This window comes from Crocodylus siamensis, chromosome 4 (genome assembly GCF_052110815.1).
Source record: "Crocodylus siamensis isolate JL-2025a chromosome 4, ASM5211081v1, whole genome shotgun sequence".
Lineage (NCBI taxonomy): Eukaryota > Metazoa > Chordata > Crocodylia > Crocodylidae > Crocodylus > Crocodylus siamensis.
In genome coordinates, this window is record NC_143398.1 from 190,090,174 (window position 1) to 190,109,758 (window position 19,585).

The 19,585-nt window shown below is 43.2% G+C and overlaps 1 protein-coding gene and 1 pseudogene across 4 annotated transcripts; one reads left to right on the forward strand and one right to left on the reverse strand.

The window, feature by feature from the left end:
- Nucleotides 1-821: 821 nt before the first annotated feature.
- NABP1 (nucleic acid binding protein 1) lies at nucleotides 822-13,783 on the reverse strand. Of its 4 annotated transcripts, none has more exons than XM_090045218.1 (7): nucleotides 13,404-13,783; nucleotides 12,558-12,728; nucleotides 11,983-12,121; nucleotides 8,387-8,458; nucleotides 6,785-6,857; nucleotides 6,460-6,526; nucleotides 822-4,854 (listed from the first exon to the last, which is right to left on the reverse strand). In XM_090045218.1, the coding sequence occupies exons 2-7, from the start codon at nucleotides 12,646-12,648 to the stop codon at nucleotides 4,658-4,660; spliced, it is 639 nt and encodes a 212-aa protein (XP_089901344.1). In that variant the 5' UTR covers nucleotides 12,649-12,728; nucleotides 13,404-13,783; the 3' UTR covers nucleotides 822-4,657. The 4 variants fall into 4 exon arrangements, with proteins under 4 accessions (XP_089901344.1, XP_089901343.1, XP_089901345.1 ...); XM_090045217.1 differs by having other exon boundaries at nucleotides 13,320-13,783; XM_090045219.1 differs by lacking the exon at nucleotides 13,404-13,783 and adding an exon at nucleotides 13,140-13,305.
- Nucleotides 13,784-14,521: 738 nt separating this feature from the next.
- LOC149867347 (testis-specific serine/threonine-protein kinase 6-like) lies at nucleotides 14,522-16,007 on the forward strand (annotated as a pseudogene).
- The last annotated feature ends 3,578 nt before the right edge of the window (nucleotides 16,008-19,585 follow it).

Consider the following 19,585-nt stretch of genomic DNA (forward strand, 5'->3'; position numbering starts at 1 on the left):
CACTGGAGTAAGCCTGAAAGCCATCTCAAGGGCCAGCCCTGTGAGAAGCTAGTTGCAAGTATGAGGAGACCCCATGGTAGGGTATGGTGTACAGTTGCCCAATGAGGGGCTTGGGGCAGAATCAGCCCAGGGTTTGGCATGCACACATAGCAGCACTTACAGGAACCAAAGGACTGCATGGTGAAGCCAGCATGCAAGTAGCAAAGCCTGATGCCCAAGGCAGGCCACTCAAGAGAAGCAAGGGCAGTGGAGTGTGGCCTAGCGATGGGTAGCATACCACAGACCCCTGCGAGAGGGAGTCAGAATGAATGTGATGAATGAAGCCCAGCTTCGGACTGGGTTTGCTCTGGTCTCAAACAGGGGAGTAATCCTAATGTGGATACCATCTGCGAGGCATGGGCTGTGGTGTAGGGAAGGTTTGGAGCACCAGACAGCAGCCCCTGGCATTGGGGGATGGAGGGGTGGAAATGGGCTGCCTCATACATTATACCACAGCTTATGGGAATAGCAAAGTTGTGGCAGAAGAAACTGGGCAGACTGCCCTGAGATCTGACCCCAATTGTGCCCCGTCATACCCACCCAGAGTAACCTGCTGCATGCCAGAATGCACATGGCACAGGTATTCCCTGGGGACAAGTAATAGGGGCACAGGCCTGCCTCCGCTTTGTGTGTCCAGGGAAACAAATGTCTGCACTTGTCTGGACATGGCCACTGAACGCAAAGCAGTCGTATATTTCAGGTTAAGCAACTTGTGTATAGTCACTTCTCATCTGACATGTAGACTTGCTATTGTTTCAAAGTTTTTTTTCCAATTTTATGGTAAAGAAATGCCCTAGTATATGTAAATAACAGTTAATAACATTTTCTATAGTTAAGGAGTCAAGAAATTAACAAGACTCAGTTCTGACAAAGGGCCAGTGAGACCTGGGGCACACTCCCAGCTCAATGGCAAAGTTTGCACCATACCTTCCTACTGAAGACCTACTACTTAATACACAAATAGACTTAAAAATGGATTTATAGGTTTTCATGGCTCTCCATCGTAATTCACCTATTCCACTAAACGATATTTTGAGGTTATTCAGGCATGGGCAATTTTTGTGCAGCTGAACACAAATGTGCACCTTCCAGCATTTTCACCATGATCTAAAACAAGACTACGCTCTCTCACATACAACACAAAGTTTCCCCCAGAAACAGCAGCTGTAAACCGCAGCATGCATTATATGTAAGAAGTATGGGAAGAGTGGCGTCTGCTGGTTACTGGGAAAAAAAGCAAAGTAAAATCCACATGACTGAGTAGAACAACGAGCAGGCTCAGCTCCAACTACTGTTATTCAGTTAGTTACTACAAGGATATCTTTTTATCTTCATTCTGCCTTTCAAAAATGAGCTGCATATTTTATTGCAGGGTATACTATATGTGATAGTGCTCTATACTGAACAGAAGACCATGTTGCACCTTTGTTACAAGTTTCTTTGGGAGCTTTTGGAGAGCTATTTAGGACATTAACTTATGCACAATTATAATCACTAACACAGGTTCTCATTAACTAATTGTAGTAGCCTGTGCTTGTTGCATTACAACTGTTTCATGCCTTAAATGATGAAGATGTCTGTAAGAAGGCCAACTGAAATGGACTGGACTGCACATAAGGCAAACACACAGATCCCTTTAGAGTATCAGAACCCTTATATAGTGTAGTAGACAAATTGTCTGAGAAGATTTTTCTTCCTTTGACTTCAGCAGTGGAATAAATACACTGAGATGCATTTAGAATCCATGTGGCTTCTTCACATAGTGGACTTCCCCTGAATAGAAAAAAAAAATGAATTAATAACACTATACAATTTCAAAAGGCAGGAGGGGAGGGAAGAATAAGACACTTTGAGATATGGATGCTACTAACCTTAGAAAAGTAGAGATCAATCTTCTTGCTTCACTTTTTCCATCTCCAAACCATTTACATGCAAGAACTCTTGAAAGCACATATTTCTGTCCTTTGCTAAATTTACAGGCAACAACTCTCTCACTTAAGTCTAATTGAAATAATTGAGTTTTCTATTTGAAAGCATATTTAATTAACTAGTCTGTGCACCTTACCTTCCACTGAAGCCATCTTAAGTTTTCTGTTCATTAAAGCAATGTATCTAACCAAAGCCAATTCATTATTCACATGTATAGAGTGAATAAAGCAAACATTCGGTAACTGAAACACTCAGAAAAGTAAGGTTTTGCCACTATGTGATCACTCCTTGTCTCATGAGATCAAAACCAAATATTTAGGAATGCCCACAATTTGCTGTGGAAGCTTGATGACTACAAGATATCGTAATTATTTGATAATTTTGATTTATTTGGTACTGAAGATATGGGCTTCCATATACAGTATTTATGGCCTAATGAGCCAAGGAAAACATGTATGCTAACGGGGGACCAAAACAAATTTCTAAGCCTCTTTATGAGATATATTCAGTTACGTATTAAATACGTGCCCACAAAGCTGTACAGTGCATCTGAACATCTACAGATTAGAATTAAAAAAAAAAAAAAGCCACACACCAAAAATAACCAGGGAAATAAGTTGTTCTAGTAACTTAAGCCATCAGGATTCATAGTGCAGATAATCTTTTATTAGACCAACAAGATTTTTGCAGAGATTCTTTAATTGCCAGCTTTCGGGCACAAACACCCTTCATCTGGCATCAGAGAGAGAATTATAAAAGTTTTCCCGGGTAGAAATGAAAGTTCGTATTTCATAGGATTTCACAGAGCAGGCAATAGATGGAAAACTCCTTTGGGTAGTCAGTTCACAGCTAGTATGGAGTCTCTCACTTCTATGTGGGGTTCTGTGATGATGCAAATTAACTCAAAACAAAGGCAGAGGCAGTGTCTCCGATTTTGCAAAAAATCTTGTTGGTCTAACGAAAGGTATCATCGCAATTATGAGTCCTGATTGCTTTTTCCTCTAGACCAATATGGCTACCACCTGGATACCTGACATCTAGTAACTAAAAACATTTCTCTAAAGCTTTATAAAATTTACCAACTATAATTTGGTCACATAGGCATCCGCTGATCTCTGTGTTAAGAGTCACGCAATTAGATTTTATTTAGTGTGTTAGACACTTTTTGTCCATCTCAGCCAGGAAACACAAGGAGCGATGGACTACTTTACCAAAGCAAACATGCCAATGTAATGTTTTGCTGAATCTCAAGTAAATAGTTTTCAGATCTCTGGACACAAAGATCTTTCTAAACTTCCTTCCAGAGTTTTTAAAAGCTCAGTGTTTTTAAGTAAGCAACAAATCTTTACACACAAGGTATATTGACAAAGTAAAAGGCAATTTTCACAAATCAAGCAGATGTGCCGTTTCAGAACACTGACATTCAAGCGTGCCAAAAACCGAGGGTGAATGAGTAAAATAACCTGTAAACATCAATAGATGAAAGGAGACTCAATGAATTGGAATGACCACACAGCAACAACCTGCACTTCAAAAGCAGCCTTCTGTCATGAAATCTCTCAGGCTTGACAAAAAGAAAGTTAAGTCTGTCAACATGGTTAGTGCAACTTTTATTTAAGGGGTCAGCTTCAAGATTAGATCCACAAAGAAGGAATCCAGTAAACGTTACAGGGTCTTCACTATTACCAAAATTTGTTCTGAAGTGTGGTACTGGAATCTGTTCACTCTGCAAATAATTTGTTGCTACATAATATAGTAGTTAGAATCTTTTCTTGGGTACAAAACTGTATCCGTCTTGCCCAAAAAGGCTACTCTCTGGAGGGGATAAGGTAATACATCACTTTAATATAAACAAGAAAATATTTGTTTGGGATTTCTATAAACAGATAGCTACATAGGTGAATTCAATGCGCTTTATTATTATTATTAGAAAACAGAGGGAAATAATGTTGGGTTAAAGAACAGATACCTGTGTTTTCCCTAGTCAAAATGGATTCAGGTTTCCTTGAGGATTATTTGGAATATTATGAAAAAGTTTATTTTTAAGTGGATATTGTAATTTGTGTTGCCAAAAAGTGGAAATTACATCTCAAGTCAAGCTATGTCTTGTTCAGCATTCAACATATCTTTACTGTAGCCACTTGATTTTTTGTTAAAGTTATGCATTCTTTTATTTAGGAGAAACCAGTAGCTGTTGGCACTGACCAGTTTCTGTACTTATTGCTTGGACAGGTCATTTCTATTCTTAAAAGACGACCTGGCTATTTAGGACACCTTCACTTCTCCCCTCCTCCCACCACCCCCCAAGCAGTCACACAACCCCATGTGTCTTACTGGAAGTTAAGTTACATACATACATATGGGACACTCTACACCCCTAAGGCTGCACGGCTGACCAGGAGAAAGAGAGCAACAAAATATCTAACTGACATTTGCTTCCTCTTCTTTCTTAAAAAAGTCATCCAATTTTAATTTAGACCCCAGGACTCTGACTCCCTCCTTTTTAGTTGTGGGATGAAAGCAGCTTCACTGTGCTTTCTTAACATAAATCAAAGTCACTTTACTCCATAGACCAAAAGGTAAAACACAAAAGGACAAACTTTTTCCACAGTTAACCATAAATAAAAGTGCAAAGTGTTCAAGTAGGATGTGTAGTTTAAAGCAAGCTGTACAGCCACATTTGGCATAGTCATCTTTTATAGGCTCTGCGTGGGTCCCTCCCATTACTTATTGTAGGTACAAAAGGCTGAACATTATTAGGCGTTCCTGGTATTGGCTGATTTACAGGTCCTCGTCCACTGCCTCTCCCACTACCTGAATAGGAGTTGGCATGGTTATATGCAAATGGAAATCCACTTGATTCAGGTCCAGTTTGCAAACCATTTCCTAAAAAGACAGTAAAAATGTTATCACAAGTTCTATCATGTGAAATCACTGCTCCACTACAAAGTCTTCACATTCTGATGTTATTACTATGCAACTAGATAATATAGATGATTTAGAATAAGGAGCAAAAGTTTAAAGACCTCTTTGGAGACCTTACAACCTCAACTCGAAGTCTAATTATCCTCTCGCCTGCCAACAGTAGCTTCACCAGGATGACTAAAGCAAGGCCACAGGCATTTAAATGCTGCTATGACTTGGCACTGCATTTTTGGAGAGAGAGGAGAAATTGCAGCCAGATTGTTGCTTTCACCCACATGCACTGGCTTGTAGCTGGCATGCCTAAATATTCCACGGTGACCCAGAGACACAGGAGGACAGAAGAGTCTGAGAGGAACAAGAGATAAAGCAAGACTCTGTATTCCCCTCCCCACCAGACAGACATGTAGAAAGTGGGATTTTTGCAAATTGTGAAGATCAGAGGCAGAGGCACCAGTACTTTAAAAAGAAAGCTTCAAGTAAAAAGTAACGACAGTCAATAGCATGCTGCTTAAAAAACACACATTCAACGCTGAGAAGGCAAAAAAGTAGGCAGGAAGTGTTTGCGGGGGGGAGAGGGGGAGGGGTAGAGGGTGGAAAAGGAAGAGCACAACAATTAGGGACTGCCCATGAAAGCAGAAAGGAAGAAGTGATAAAAACACAAAGAAGCAAGTCTCAAACTGGGCATACGCATATTAGTTCAAGCAGAACAGTTTACCCCCCAAAACAATGAGGTGGTGAGTAACTAGCTACACAGCAATTAGGCTGCAAGAGGACTAGTGCAACCCTGGCATTAAGGGAAAAAAGATTTCAGATAATGACTCTTATTTTGCTCAGAACAAAATAGCAAGAGTTCATAAAGAGAAGTAGAACAGAAGTGAAAATCCAGAGGAGGAAGCCGAGTCTCACCAACAATGTGCTGATTTTTGACTGTATAAGTCTGAGATCAAACAATACTCTGACACCGAATCTTGAATACATAATAGTAGGTTAACATCATGATGCTGTCTCCATTTTTAGTATGGAACACCAGTGCTTAGGTTCTCTCACATAACATGCATTCAGTCCCAAACCTCTGAAGCATCTTTTTTTTTTTTTTTTTAAAGCAACTGTTTAAATGCAAAAAACTGCCCTAGAATTATACTGAAACTGTATTTTCACAATTTCCTTGCCAAGTTATAATTAAAGCTAACCTACCCCTTGTTAAGGGGATGTTAAATGTTACATTTACTACAAGATTGCTTTGGCTTTTGTCCACTGCTTCACCTTCCATTAGCAACATCTTGAGCACGCTGAATGAAAATTTTCAGAAGTGACCTAAGTCTGAGTTATATAAATCAAAGTACCTTGAAAAATTCTGTCCAGTACGATTACTAGCGAACTAGTTCTCAGGACTTTTAACAGAAACAGTCATGCATATGAGCAGAAGGTCTTCCAGAGCTGAGCTAACCCTTATCTTTTAGGGCATAAATCCATATTTTCCCCCAAATATCAAAGCCCTAAGCTTCTTAGTTTCATTTCTGAAGCAGTTCTCTTCCTTTCACTTCCACAAAATAAAATAAAACTTACCCACTGTCCCGAAAGTACAAGTACCCAAATTACTGGCTGAAGAACTATTATTCTGTTCACCCTGTGCCTTAAGAGAAACGTAGAAAAAGTACAGATCAGACAAAGAAATTTCCATTTAACAGGAGGACTGAATTTCTTGCATGTGCTTTTGCACTAGGCTATACATAAGAGATATACACATTACTTGCAAATTATTTCCATTCTTAGGTCCAGATATCACTTTACAAACCATACTAAAAGGCAAAAAAGTCTTACCATAATCTAGTTTAAGGTATTCCAATTAAATAATGTTTTACACATTTTTACCCCCCAAAATATAGCATACCAGTTTGTTCTGCCCAAAGTGGTCTGAGTTGGGTTCACTGAAGTTTGGCACTTCTGAATATACCATACAGAACCTGAAAAGAAAAGAAGATTATGAAAGGCATCCTGTTCCAGCCTCATACCAAAGAACCCTCTCTGTTTCTTACGTCCAAGTAGTATAGATGTTCATATTACCGCAGCACCGTAAGTATACAATCTAGGCACTGGTCCTTCAAAGGCAGCCCCCTCTATAGGCATAAAACAGTGCTGGCTTGTTGAATCCTTCACAGGATCAGGGCCCAAGATGTCAGGCTAATCTTGATCAAGTGCTCTGATGGAGAAATCTGAATGCCAGAGATGCATGCATAGCACCTCATTAACACTGAAGAAGGGCTCAGAACATCTAGAGGATAGTAAAATTCACAGCATTCTTTTCCAGTTAAAGGCACTAGGTAAGGAAATAAGTTCACAGACTATCTACACTAACAGTGAAAGCAATAAAAGAGGGAGGACTGGATTATTAAAGCTTTCAGAAAACAAATCTTGTTCTAAACTCACTTGTGCAATTGTTCAACTTGATTTTGTGAGCAGAATTAAGAAAAACAATGGTTTCCTGTAATCCAACCCTGCTATAGAACCACCCCATTAAGAAGTTATACAGAGAATCAGAATAATTTAGCCTGAAAGGAGACCTCCAATGAGTCCCTCTGCATTATATTCAGATGGGATTTTTTCCACCTCTTGAACAGTCCAATATACAAAGTGTCAAATCTCCAACCCTACCTCCCAAGTGGCAATGCTTCCTCCAGCATATTCTACCTGTTACTTAGCATTTTTCACGGGTAAAGAATACCTTCTTTACATGCCTTCACTGTCTATTTGTAAACTGTATGATCCTATGTGCATTTCACTTAAGTCCTCTTACCCTTCCTTCCCTTCATAATTCTCTCCCCAAGTTCTCTCCAACCTGATACACGTTTTAAGAGCAGAGTCCCAAAATAAAACAGATTATGCAAACTGAGACCTAAACAAGCAGCAAGAAGTAATCACCTTCTCACTTTACACATTATACTCCTATCAATACGACCCACAGGGTCATGCTAAGACGGAGGCTGAATTACCTTTACACCCCTAGAGAGGATGGTCCCTCCAGGACAGGCTGGAGCTCATTACCAGAGTAGTACGTGGAAGCTCGCATTGCGGCTGCCTGTACCGTATCTAGCCTGTGGATAAATAAAGGACTTCAGTGTTCAGTGCTGCAAGTCCTTAAACGTGAGCATGTGTAACCCAATATGAGTTTTTATATTGGAAACTTACTCAGTTTGTAACATGGGAGTACAGTATACCTACTGAGAATGGGATCCACAAACATATCCTTCTTTGAACTGGGACTAATGAAACTAAGACCCATAAAAGCTGACAGAGCCCCCAAATAAGTGTCAATTAAAATTAACATACCCATCTTTGTTAAAAGTTAAGACTACAGTTTAACAACAGTATCCCCTTTCCCCCCACCCATTAAATCTTTCAGGTAAGAGCTCACTTGTTTTATACATACCATGACACTCTGCAAATAGCAATATCTAACTGACCTCAATAGAAATGTACCAAATGTGACACTTACTCCCCAATTTTCTGTAGCTCGCCCCCTCTTCCGGTGTAAAGTGTCAAGCATCCTTTCCACAGAGATGCGTACCTAGTCAGAGTCAACAACATTAGAGTGTTAGAAAGGATAAGGAGAGAACAGCTACAGGAAGCACTGTCCATTCTTTCCAGTAACAAATACAAACTTTGAAAGACTGAAGAAAGAAACCTGTTTGGCAAATTAGAGTATTCTATACCAATAGAGATGTGTTGGCTACAATTCCCAAACTAATTCTCCGACGCTCCAGATTATCTTATTGAAGCAGTGGCTAGTTGCCTACTTTTAAAAACAACTGTTGAAGAGCCAAACAAGTTAACACGGTTTCCAAGGAGACTAGCCCTGAGTCTACTTGAACATATCAAGACTACTACACCAACCCCAGTCTGAGCAGCCCTTTAGAGCCAGCTCCCATGCAAAAATCCTTCCTGTTGTGTAGACATTATACACATCTTGCTAAAAATCACGTGTTATATCAAGCCCCCAGGAATGCAAGGAGGATGACAGCAGAAAGCTGCTTCTGTGCCACTGTGAAATACACATTAGTGTAAGATTCAAGGAGAAAAAAAAACAAAAAAAACAAAACCTCACACCAGAAATTAAGCTGATAACAGATTTAAGAAAGCAGCAGCTAGTTTATTGCAAGGTTAAAATTCAAATGTTATGGAGAAATCTAAATCACTTCTAGTATGTGGAAACAGCCCTGTAGGTCAGCATGATCATTTTTTAGCTCAGCTATGTTAAGTTTCTTTAGTCCTTTTCTTCAGGCAGAAGAAAGAGCAACTGAAAGGAACTGAATGTATGACAGGATAGTTATACGACCTGCAAATAAGGGACACAGAAAGAGAGAAGTCTACCAAGAAAGCAAGATGGTCTTCTAGCTAAGCACCAGAGTGACAGTCAAGAGATAAGAGTTCCATTCCCAGATGCTGGAGATGACCTTGGACAAGTCAATTAATCTTGTGATTTGGTTTCACATCTGTGGAACATGGGGATTAATCCTTCCTCCTACTCTTTGCCTGGTCTTTTACTATGCTATTAACTCTTCAGAGCAGGAGTTAATCGTGGGACAAAGGTACTAACTGGAGTTGGGGGCATACTGTTCTGGGCACTTCAAGGTACTACCATAATACAAATAAAACACTTGGATGAAAGTTCATCTCCTGTTGTACTTCAGTGCACAAATAAAGTCTTTAGCAATGAAGACGTTAGTACTATATTTCTTCTAATAGCAGCACTTAACTATCTAGCGTGCAACATGAGTCGCTTTGCACTTAACATTACACCTTCTGCTTTACACAAAAGTTTCCCTTCATGCTTAATGTTAAGCAAATGGTGTAACAAATTTTTATGGCATATAGAAAAAGTAGTGCTAAATAAGCAAAGAGATAATCAATCAAGCACAAAATACACAAAAAGGGGAAAAAGAAAGAGAAAAAAAGACAATAAACCAAAGGATTAAAAACCTTCACCAAATTTCCAACCACAATAGGGTTTTCTAACTTATTTTATACGGTGAAAATAAAAATTTGTATAAGTGCTGTCCATAATGCACTAAACTGAACAAAGAACTCTTCAGTATTCAGAATTTTAAAATATTAGCTGTTACATCTTTCTGAACATGAAAAGCCAACAACAATGAAAACCCTGAATAAATGTCTGTTTATGCTGTGGACTCGCAATTGAGCATAGAAAGAGGAAAAAGAAATAGAAGTTTTAGACACAGGCAGTGCCTAGCCAAGCTTAACTATTTTTAACAGCTTTAACAGGCCAGCCTGAACTGAAGAATAAGATTACCCTATATAGGTAAAATTGACCTACCCTGCAAAAGCAAATGTCACACATACAGATTAATCCTATTTAAGTTAAATACATAAGTGGAAGATACACAGGGAGAGAGAAGATAGAGTTTAGTGAAACTTTTATGTCACCATAAGGTAAAAAAAAGGTACTTTGTAAAATATGAGCCACAGTCAAATCTTCTCTGCCCCTGCCATTCAAATACCAGGCCTTTGCTGAATATGCATTCATGTAAATAAAGGTCAAATTGGACATATGTAAGTAGCAATAATGCCAATCCATGGCTTTGTATCACACAACACATGTTTTCTTTAGTTCAGTGCAGGCCACAGGTAAGTTACCTGTTCTCACATTCAGTTCCATTGAACACGGTGGCAACTATAGAAAACTGGAAGTAGTATTATGAGTTTGGGTCAACAAAAACGAGTACCACACAAAAGATTTTGGGTAGCTCCATGTTGTACCATTTAGAACTGTGAAAGAAATACTGGACACCAACCCAAAGATTTTCATCCCTAGGTATTCTCTCTAACAAACTAATGCGGAGGGAGATATACTTAGCCAATTTTGGCAGAAGACAGGGCATGGTGTCTTGGCTTCAGGCTAATTAACAAAAAATTAGGTGGCGCATTGTTTTTGTTTTGGTTTTTGGGGGGGTTATTTTTACAAAATCTGCACAGAAGTGACACCTGTTATTTTCGTGGTGATACTCAGATGTTTCCACCCCAAACTGAGAATTAAAAATATGGCCTCAAGTCTACATACACTTACTGCGACAAATACAGAAAAAACTATTCCTAAACTGGAAGTATTGTAATTATTAATGAAAGTAGTCTGCATGGATTTAGAATCAAACAAACAAACAAAAATCTAGTATTGGGGTATTAAATGAGAAGAAAGTGAACTTAACTGAAAATATAAATGAAAGGGACAAGTCTCTTTTACTATACCATCTAAAAACAAAAAGTGATTTAAAAGCAGTTCTATATTTTACAAGCTGGTGTTACCAGCTTGTGGTACTTCGTGTGGAACATATTGTGGGGGGGTTTTTAAATCTCTAATCTGGCAGTATTTAGTTCATATATTCCTTTCATGTGAACCACAAAAACCTCTATACTATAATGTAACACCCAAATTAAATTTTTCCTGGATTCATTTCTACTCCCACTGGTAATTTCCATCAAGTCTTCTGTAAAACAACCTACTGTAAGCAGGCTGCTACAAGAAACAAGGAATGTTAAAGATAAGTACAGTGTTTTTTTATTTAATTCTCTGAATCCTCATTTTGAATTTATAGAGCAAGACAGCTACTCTATCCCCCCCCTCCAAAATGGAAGGTTCTTTTACTGAAGTTTTAAGAAAACAGAAGGTAAAGCTCAAACTCCAGACCCTTATCCAACCAGAACACCTACATATGGATAAGTTACTGAGTTACAGACAGAGTGGCCATACTCAGTCTCTTGATGCATTTATTTTAAGTGCGCCTTGAGGTAAGGAAGAAGAGTTTTAATGTTTTAATGTGTTTTTATATCATTACGCCACACAGTGACAAGGAACCAATCCACAAAAGGTATGCTGAGTCATTTGGTTTCCTTCACAAATGAGGCCAAAGGCTATTTACAAATCAAAACTTTTGGTCTAGTGACAAAGAGGGGTTTTCCACATTCACTATAGTGCCAAAGTACACACCAATACTATTTAGATGTTACCCCACTATGAAGCACAGCAAAATGGGTGGGACTGAGCCAAGACAGATCACCTCCCTGCCTCATACATACCCTTTGGTCAATCGAATAATATCCCCTGGCTGTATAAGACTCCCGATTTCATCCCACACAGAAATGGTGATGCTGCCCGTTTTGTCTGCTACTTTACATGATCTCACTTCGTGTCCATCTTTGGTTTTGGTAACTCGTCCTGCAGGGGAAGTAAAAATAAAACGTAAAATCATTTTTAAAACCCACACACACCAGCAGACAAAGAGAGGCGCCTAGAAAACAGGAAGGAGATAGCTGAAGGGATTTAGAAAGACGACTTCAAATGTAAGATAAAATGAAACAGCAAGCACCTCAGCGCAATCACAAACAAGCATAATAAGTCTGCCTGCTGGCTGAAAGGGGCTAAATGACTTCAAGAACAGGACTGGCTCACCTGCCTGAGTGAGGGACCTTATTAGAAATTAAATATGGTGTTAAACAGGAACAGGGGATCAGAGGGGAGCCCTGCCCCGTGTGAGCTGCTCCTGCTCCCCACATCCAAAGCCCAGTACTCCCAGGACACAGCACTCTCCTACCCCAGGAAGGAAGAGACGCTGGGAAGAAGGAAGGGACACAGCTCAGAGGGACCCACTTACCGATCTCCAGCACAATAAAGACGACATTTAAGTTTTTCAGTCCGGGTTTTATGTCTTTTATAAAGAAGTATGTTTCGTTTGCCATACTCATGCTGCTGCTCAGGATCAGGACACAAGTGCTGCAGGGGCTGGGTCACCCTGAGCAAGACAGAGCATCCCTCGGGGGAGAAGCTAGGCAAGGAGAGAAGGGCAGACAGTCAGTGAGCAGCCCTAGGTGGGGCCTCTATGTACTTTTTTTGCGGGGATGGGGGCGGATACTGAAGTCACACGACCAGACATCCATCCCCCTGCTCTCCCCGCACCGGCGCCTGCTTCACTCGCTCCCCTTGGCTGATCACTTTCAAAGCGAGGGGCTGCGCCCGGGCACTGGGACTTGCAGCCCGGAGCACGGCCACGTTCAGCCGCGCTCGGGAGCGGCAGGGGCGCCCCCGGCTTCGTTGCCTCCCGTTTCTCAGGGCAGGGAGCCCCAGAGCCGCCCACCCCGCCGCTCTCCCACCACCGCCTCAACCCACACACACGAGCCGCTCCCCAGTCTAACGCAAGCATGTGCTGCGCCGCCCTTTTATAGCCAGGCGGCCTGACCCATTTCCCTCGCACAGCGGGGGGGGCAGGAGAGCCCAGAGCCGCGGGCGGGGCCGGCCGGGGGCAGCGCGCGGTGGCTCCGTGCAGTGCTGGCCCGAGGGCGCGGCCCGGCCCGCTCGCGGCGCCCCGGCCCCGCTCCAGCAGCCGGAGGCGGCGGCGGGGGAGGGGGCGGAATGGTACCGGCCGCGGGGCGCGGAGGAGTCAGAATGGAACTCTGTGAGGCGAGGCGCTGATTGGCCGCGCCGCGTTCTTTTGTCCTTTGACCTGGAACGTCCAGACGTCCCTTGAGTCAGGTTCCCTCCGGTTGCCCCGCGGCTGCGGCCGGGTACGGGACGCCCTGGAGGAGGGGGGCGGGCCGGGAGCGGCACGTGGGAGCGCGGCAGCCCGTGGCCGAGGAACCGGGCTGCGTGGCGGCGTTTCATGCCGAAGAGCAGGCTGCGCTGAGTAAAGTGAGACTGGGCGGTGGGTCCCGCCTGTGTCTGTTCAGGTGAGGGAAAGCAAGTCCACGAGCGGGCTGTTCTCTTGGTACAGCCTGCCCCGGACTTGGCCCCTGCTTCACTATAAAAGCAAATATTTGCTTTTCAAGAAGATTTTTACAAGCGGGGAAATGATTCTGACTAGGGGTGATTCAAAGAAGTCTGCTGGGCACATAGGCTTACTTGAGTATCGGAGGTGCACGGAGCTGCACATGCACCTCTGAGAGCGCTGGTGCACCTCCTGACTAACGCACTCGCCGCTTAGGCGATGGGCAGGGGGGGCAAGCAGGAGCGCTGGTACCCCCTGCCCACTAGCACTGGCTGGGGAGCAGGGTCACCAGGTGAAGCTCCCAGATGGTTCAGGAGTGGGGGCTGGGGACCAGGGCCACCGGCAGAAGTGCCTGCGGCCACTTCTGGAAGTCCTGCAGCTGCTTTTCAGTGAGCGAGATCAGCCGTGGGGGCCCCCCAGTCAGTGCAATCAGCCGTGAGGGCCATGCCTATAAGCACATAAGGGGTATGCATCAGGAACTGGGAGGATGTCTGTTCACCAGGCCACCCCATGGGAAGACAAGGTCTGATGGTCACAAACTGCCGAAAGACTGTTTTAGGCTGGATATAAGGAAAAACTTATTTTCTGTCCGAGTCCCCAGGGCCTGGAATAGACTCACCCCAGAGGTGGTGCAAGCACCTACTCTGGAAACTTTCAAAAAACACTTGGATGCATATCCTGCTGGGATCATTTGACCCCTGCTGACTTCCTGCCCCTGGGGCTGGGGGTTGGACCCAATGATCTTGCAAGGTCCCTTCCAGTCCTAATGTCTGAAATCTATGAGTTGCACTCACTGAGCATGGCTACGGAAGACGCATACTGCACAGAAGCCTAATAACACTGCGTCTTGCGTAGCCATGCCCAGTGAGTGCAACTCATAGATTTCAGACATTAGGGTGCTGATCAAAAAACGTGCTAATATGTTACTGTGCAGTGTTATTAGGCTACTGTGCTGTAGCATCTGTTACTGGTTAACAGATGCTAAACTTAATGTGCAGTAACTAGGCTGCATTAACGAACGTGTAGACACGCCCCCTGTGCTTTGGAGAGGTCACTTCAGTTGCACTCTTTGCATATGGTAAACAATACAGCTGAGCCTGAGTCTCATTCACTGAGGAAAGAGACTGGAAAGAGACCTGCACACAGACTCGTAAGGAAGGGAAAGGATACGGGCCCTGGCAGCATAAATAGAAGAAACGAGTAGAGCTATGGTGGACTAGTTCTCATATACTGGGGGTGACTTCAGATTCTCTTACTAGGCAGTGTGGTTTACCTGGGTTCTCAAATGGGGGATGGGAGAGCAGTGAGGGTATATGACAGCCTGTTTACCTATAAGGGCATGTGATGTGACAGTCCTTGTACTTCACAATACCCAGGTGAGTACTGCTGCCCTTGGGGCCAAGTGCTCAGTGGGCAAATGGGAAGGAAGGTTTATGGGTGCCAGGCACAATGGATTGAAAACCTTCAGCCCCAGAGGGAGAAACCTACTTCTTTTCATCTATAAAAGGACCCATGGAGCCACCCTGCACCATGTCAGGGGCCTCCCATAGACAGACTTTTGAGTGATCTGGGATATAAGCTGGGCCTGGGCCAGAGCCTAGGTGAGGACATCTACTTCAAGGTGAAGGTGGCGACCTCTGCCAGGTACAAGGGCCTATTAGCCATCAAGGTGGTGGACTGGCACCTTGCACCCCCAGACTTTGTACACAAATTTCTACCCTGGGAACTCTCCATTCAGCACCCTCACATTGTGCAGATCTTTGAATTCATCAGGATCTGCAACAGGAAACTCATGATGGAAGCAGCGTCAGCTGACCTGCTCCAGCTCCTGAAGTCTGGGGCATCTCTGGGCAGATCGTGCAGGCTGTGGATTACCTACATAACCACAAACTGGTCATGTAGGTAGACACTGCACCAGGATCTCAAGTGCAAGAATGTGCTGTTCACCCACAATGGCCACCAGGCAAAGCTCACTGACTTCGGCTTTAGCAAGGAAGTGCATGGCTACCTTGACCTGAGCCACACTTACTGCAGATGAGCTACCTATGCCTCCCCCAAGGTGCTCCTTGATGTCCCCTGTGATGCTAAGAATGATGTGTGGGGCCTGCGTGTGGTTTTGTATGCGATGGTGACTGGCTGCATGCCCTTTAATGACACCCACATTCATAGCATGCCCTAGTGCTGCAAAAGGGGGTCCTATACCCAGAGGGTCTGTCATTCCACCCCCCACCCCCACCTGAGTCCTGCAAAGCTCTCATTGCGCAGCTGCTCCAGTTCAGTTCAGTCTCCCAGCCCGGGGTGGGACAAGTGGCCAAAAACAGTTGGCTGAAAGGAGATATCTAAAGGGAAGAACTTTCCCTAATCCAGTACCGTGTGGGGCAACGAGGACACCAGCTGTGAAGTGACAGCAAGAAGAGCAGGTTAAAAGGGTTATGTAAAAGTGTAGGCCAGTGGTACATGTGGAAATCGACCATGCTGAGCAGTTGAGTAATAGCCATGTGGAAATGTTGCTGCAGAGGGTAGGGAAGAGTGACCATATGAAACATTCAGTAGGACTGGAGGACAGGGCTGCTAATGGACTCTGAGCATATGAAGCACTGCCAACCTTCATATGTGGCAGAGCAGCCCTAAGGCAGTATGTAGTAAAATTACTTTGGTCAGCTTGCTGTCTTGGCCATTAAATCAGAGCTCATTAACTTTAGAGATACGTACAACTGAAAAGGGTCATCTTTTGCCTGCAACCAACATCACTGTCCAATAAACTCAGTCTGTCCCTTGCTACTTCCTGCTCCCTGCCTGACCAGCATGGTCCAGTGTGAGTTATTCTAGCATTTATGAAAGGGGCACTAACAATGAGTGTGTGGGTGAATTCATCCCACATATCATCTAACCCGTCGCCAATCTTATTTTCCAATCTTCTTTCTTTTGGAACTAAAAAGTGGATGCAAACAGCCCCCCAGCTCTGGAAATGCTAATGTGGATCCCAAACTAAATCTGTCAGGAATAGACTAAACCACATTTCTGCTTCTAAATCCCTGAACTTTGGGTGCATCTGAAATCCTCATGCCACTCATGTTACTCCCCGCCCCAAGATTTCTCCCATCTCGCATCCAGTTTTAGCCAAAGTTGGCTAGATGGATCACAGGATTTAACTTAGCCTTTTAATTTCAGTGTTCAAAAATATTTAGGTAACAGCAGTTATAAAATGACTTCACCCATGTTCAGAAGCATTCCAGCCATGCTTGGGCTGTAATCCAATATAATTGTGCCCTTGCTCAGTTTTATGCAATGAAATACTCCCACTAAACTCAGCTCATAATGCTGACAGTCCAGTATGCAGTAAATTTTTGCAGAATTAAGTTGGCTTTTTGGGGGACCAGGAGAAAGATGTGTACTGGAAGAGAAGATGTTTTTCCTTCTTTGCCTGAAAACCCATTATCTGAATCCTGCCATGTCCCAAATCTGAATCATTTGCAATAGAAGGGATCACAAAGATACTTATTCCCTGTGCTGGTTTAACTTTGCTTCAAACCCTCCATGCCCCTCTATCTCTAACCCTTCCTTTGTTTTCCTGTTTAATTAATCCCATCCTGCCATAATCCCCACCCCCCCCAAAACAGGATTTAAACAAACAAAAGCCCAAAATACCACAGTCCTAACATGATGCTTTATGCCATTGCATTAGCCATTCTGCTTGTAACCTATGTTAGGAGGCAACCATCAGTCGTTCTAGATCACAGTGTATGCATGAGAAGTCACCAGGACCTTCAACACATGCACCTAGGCAGGAGTGTGGAGAAGTAAAGCTTGACCAGAACTTCTATCCTCTCTTTAGACAATTGAGACAGAATCCAAAGGCCAGCCTGAGTCCAGATATGCACTTGTATGCATATCTGCACTTGTATGCTTTTCTGGTAATTGAACTTGGGTCTCCTGCATGATGAACATGGATTCTACCACTGAAACACAACAGCAGATTAACTGACATAGGTCTTGTCTATATAAGAAAGTTCTTTAGTGTAACCTGAGGAGGTGTCAGTCTAAACTATCAAGGTCTATTGTATAACTTTTCACGTGGCCACTTATATTACAGTATTTTGTGATTTAGCATTATTGTTTCAGATGGTGTTGTTTAAACTAAAAATTATCAGTGTAACTGGTGAAACTTTCTATACAGATATAATGCCTTTCCTTCAATCTTTATCTATCTTGGCTGTTTACACTGAAAACTCCTTGGGACGGGACAGGAGTGTCTCAGATTTTGTTTGTATAGTGCCTAACACAAAGATAAGACACAGTTGCCCATTCTCGATTTTAAGCGCATTATAAATAACCACAATCCTAGTTTAGGATGGGAGAGTCACAGACCTGGCCTGGGTTTCTCCCAGTCACAGACCTGCCTTGTGTCTCATGAGGAGATAGGTCACAGTCCTTCCCTAAATCTGCTTTGTGATGGTACTCCCTCATTTTGCAATTGCAAACGCATTTAAAAATAATGTATGTAAGTCACAAGCAAAGATGAAAAAACCTGGAGTGGGCAGTTTCAGAGATCTACAGGGGGAGTATTGCTTGCAGTCATATACCATTGGAAAGAATGGTACAGGAAAATAGCTGTCAGGAAAGATGAGTATAACACAGCCAGTGGGTCAAAAAAAGGATAAATCAGGATATGGCCATTTTGCTGTCAGAGACAGAAATGCAGCTCCCCACTGTAACTCAGAATGCTTTGCGGGAAGCATCCTGAGTTACAGTGATCCCCTGGACCAAACAAGTTCACTGATGGTTTGCCAGGGGTTGTTGGGGGGGAAGAGTGGCGGGGGGGAAATCTAGCTGCTGGCTGGGAGCCTGCAGCCAGTTTCACCCAACAATGGCCCCTCGTCCATCCCAGCCTGTCCCTGTTTCCAGAATGGGGCGGGGGGAGGAAAGGGAGTAGAGAAAGCTCATTCCAGGTGTTCCCCAGCTGGTGACCCCTCCAGCAGGAGCTAAAAAAACCCCAGACTGAACTCCCTCCGCTCCCTTTCCTGCCTTTCATTCTGAAAACAGTGACAGGCAGGGAGGCACTGCAGACACAAGTTACAGAAAACGCTGTGTTTTGAAACTCCTTCATCTGGCCCCTCATGCAATGAGGGTTCAGATTTTCATGCAATTGGCCATTTTTTAAGCTGTCTGCAGCCATGCACTGTGTTTGGTCATGGCTATAGAGCATTTTCTGTGGCCAGGTCAGGTGAAAATTGTCATTTCTGTCTGCACCCTAAATGGACACACAGGGACTGCACTACTGGATGTAACAGCAAGTGGCAGCAGGGAAAACCTTGGACAGGGGTGGATTTATCAATAGTCTCTTTTTCCAGGGTGACTGATCTGTCCAAGGCCTTAGTCTCCAGGAGCTGACGGCATTACAGATGTGCTGAAAATCTCATGTACTGAGCAGGGTGGACAGTGTCACAGATTTACTGTATGTCTCACTGAGCACTGAACGGCCGGAGGTATGTACAGACCTCCCCCAAAGCTCGTTTAGTATCAGGGACATACACCTGCCTTGGAGGTCAGTTTTAAGGCAGTGTTTACAATGTGTGCCCCTCTGCTGATAAACAATTTTTCTCTGTTTGTTTCATAAAGAGCCATATGAAATCTCACTCATATTTCTTTAGTCTTCATTCCAATTGTCATTCCTTGAGAGCAACCTTGATAATACTTACCAATGATTAAGCGATTCCTATTGACTTTAGACTTTAAAGGTGACCTGCAAAGGAAAACACTTTTCTGCGTTTCTGTATAATGGAAAAGACGTCTGAATTATTAGCTAGTTATTCTAGGGTCTCCTTGTGCTTCTTTTATAACCTTACAAAAAATACGAATATCATGTCTTGCCTGCAGGGAGCTGCAGTGGCTACTTTCTCAGCCAACAGCTAAAGAAAGGG

Bases quoted from the DNA above. Each gene is read 5' to 3' on its own strand.
- NABP1 (XM_090045218.1), bottom strand. From the start codon at position 12,648: ATGAGTATGGCAAACGAAACATACTTCTTTATAAAAGACATAAAACCC. The intron at 8,459-11,982 runs GTATGTATGAGG...GACTCTGACTAG, and splicing joins ATTATTCGATTGACCAAAGG to GTACGCATCTCTGTGGAAAG. The intron at 6,858-8,386 runs GTAAGTGTCACA...TTTTCTTTTCAG, and splicing joins GAGCTACAGAAAATTGGGGA to GTTCTGTATGGTATATTCAG.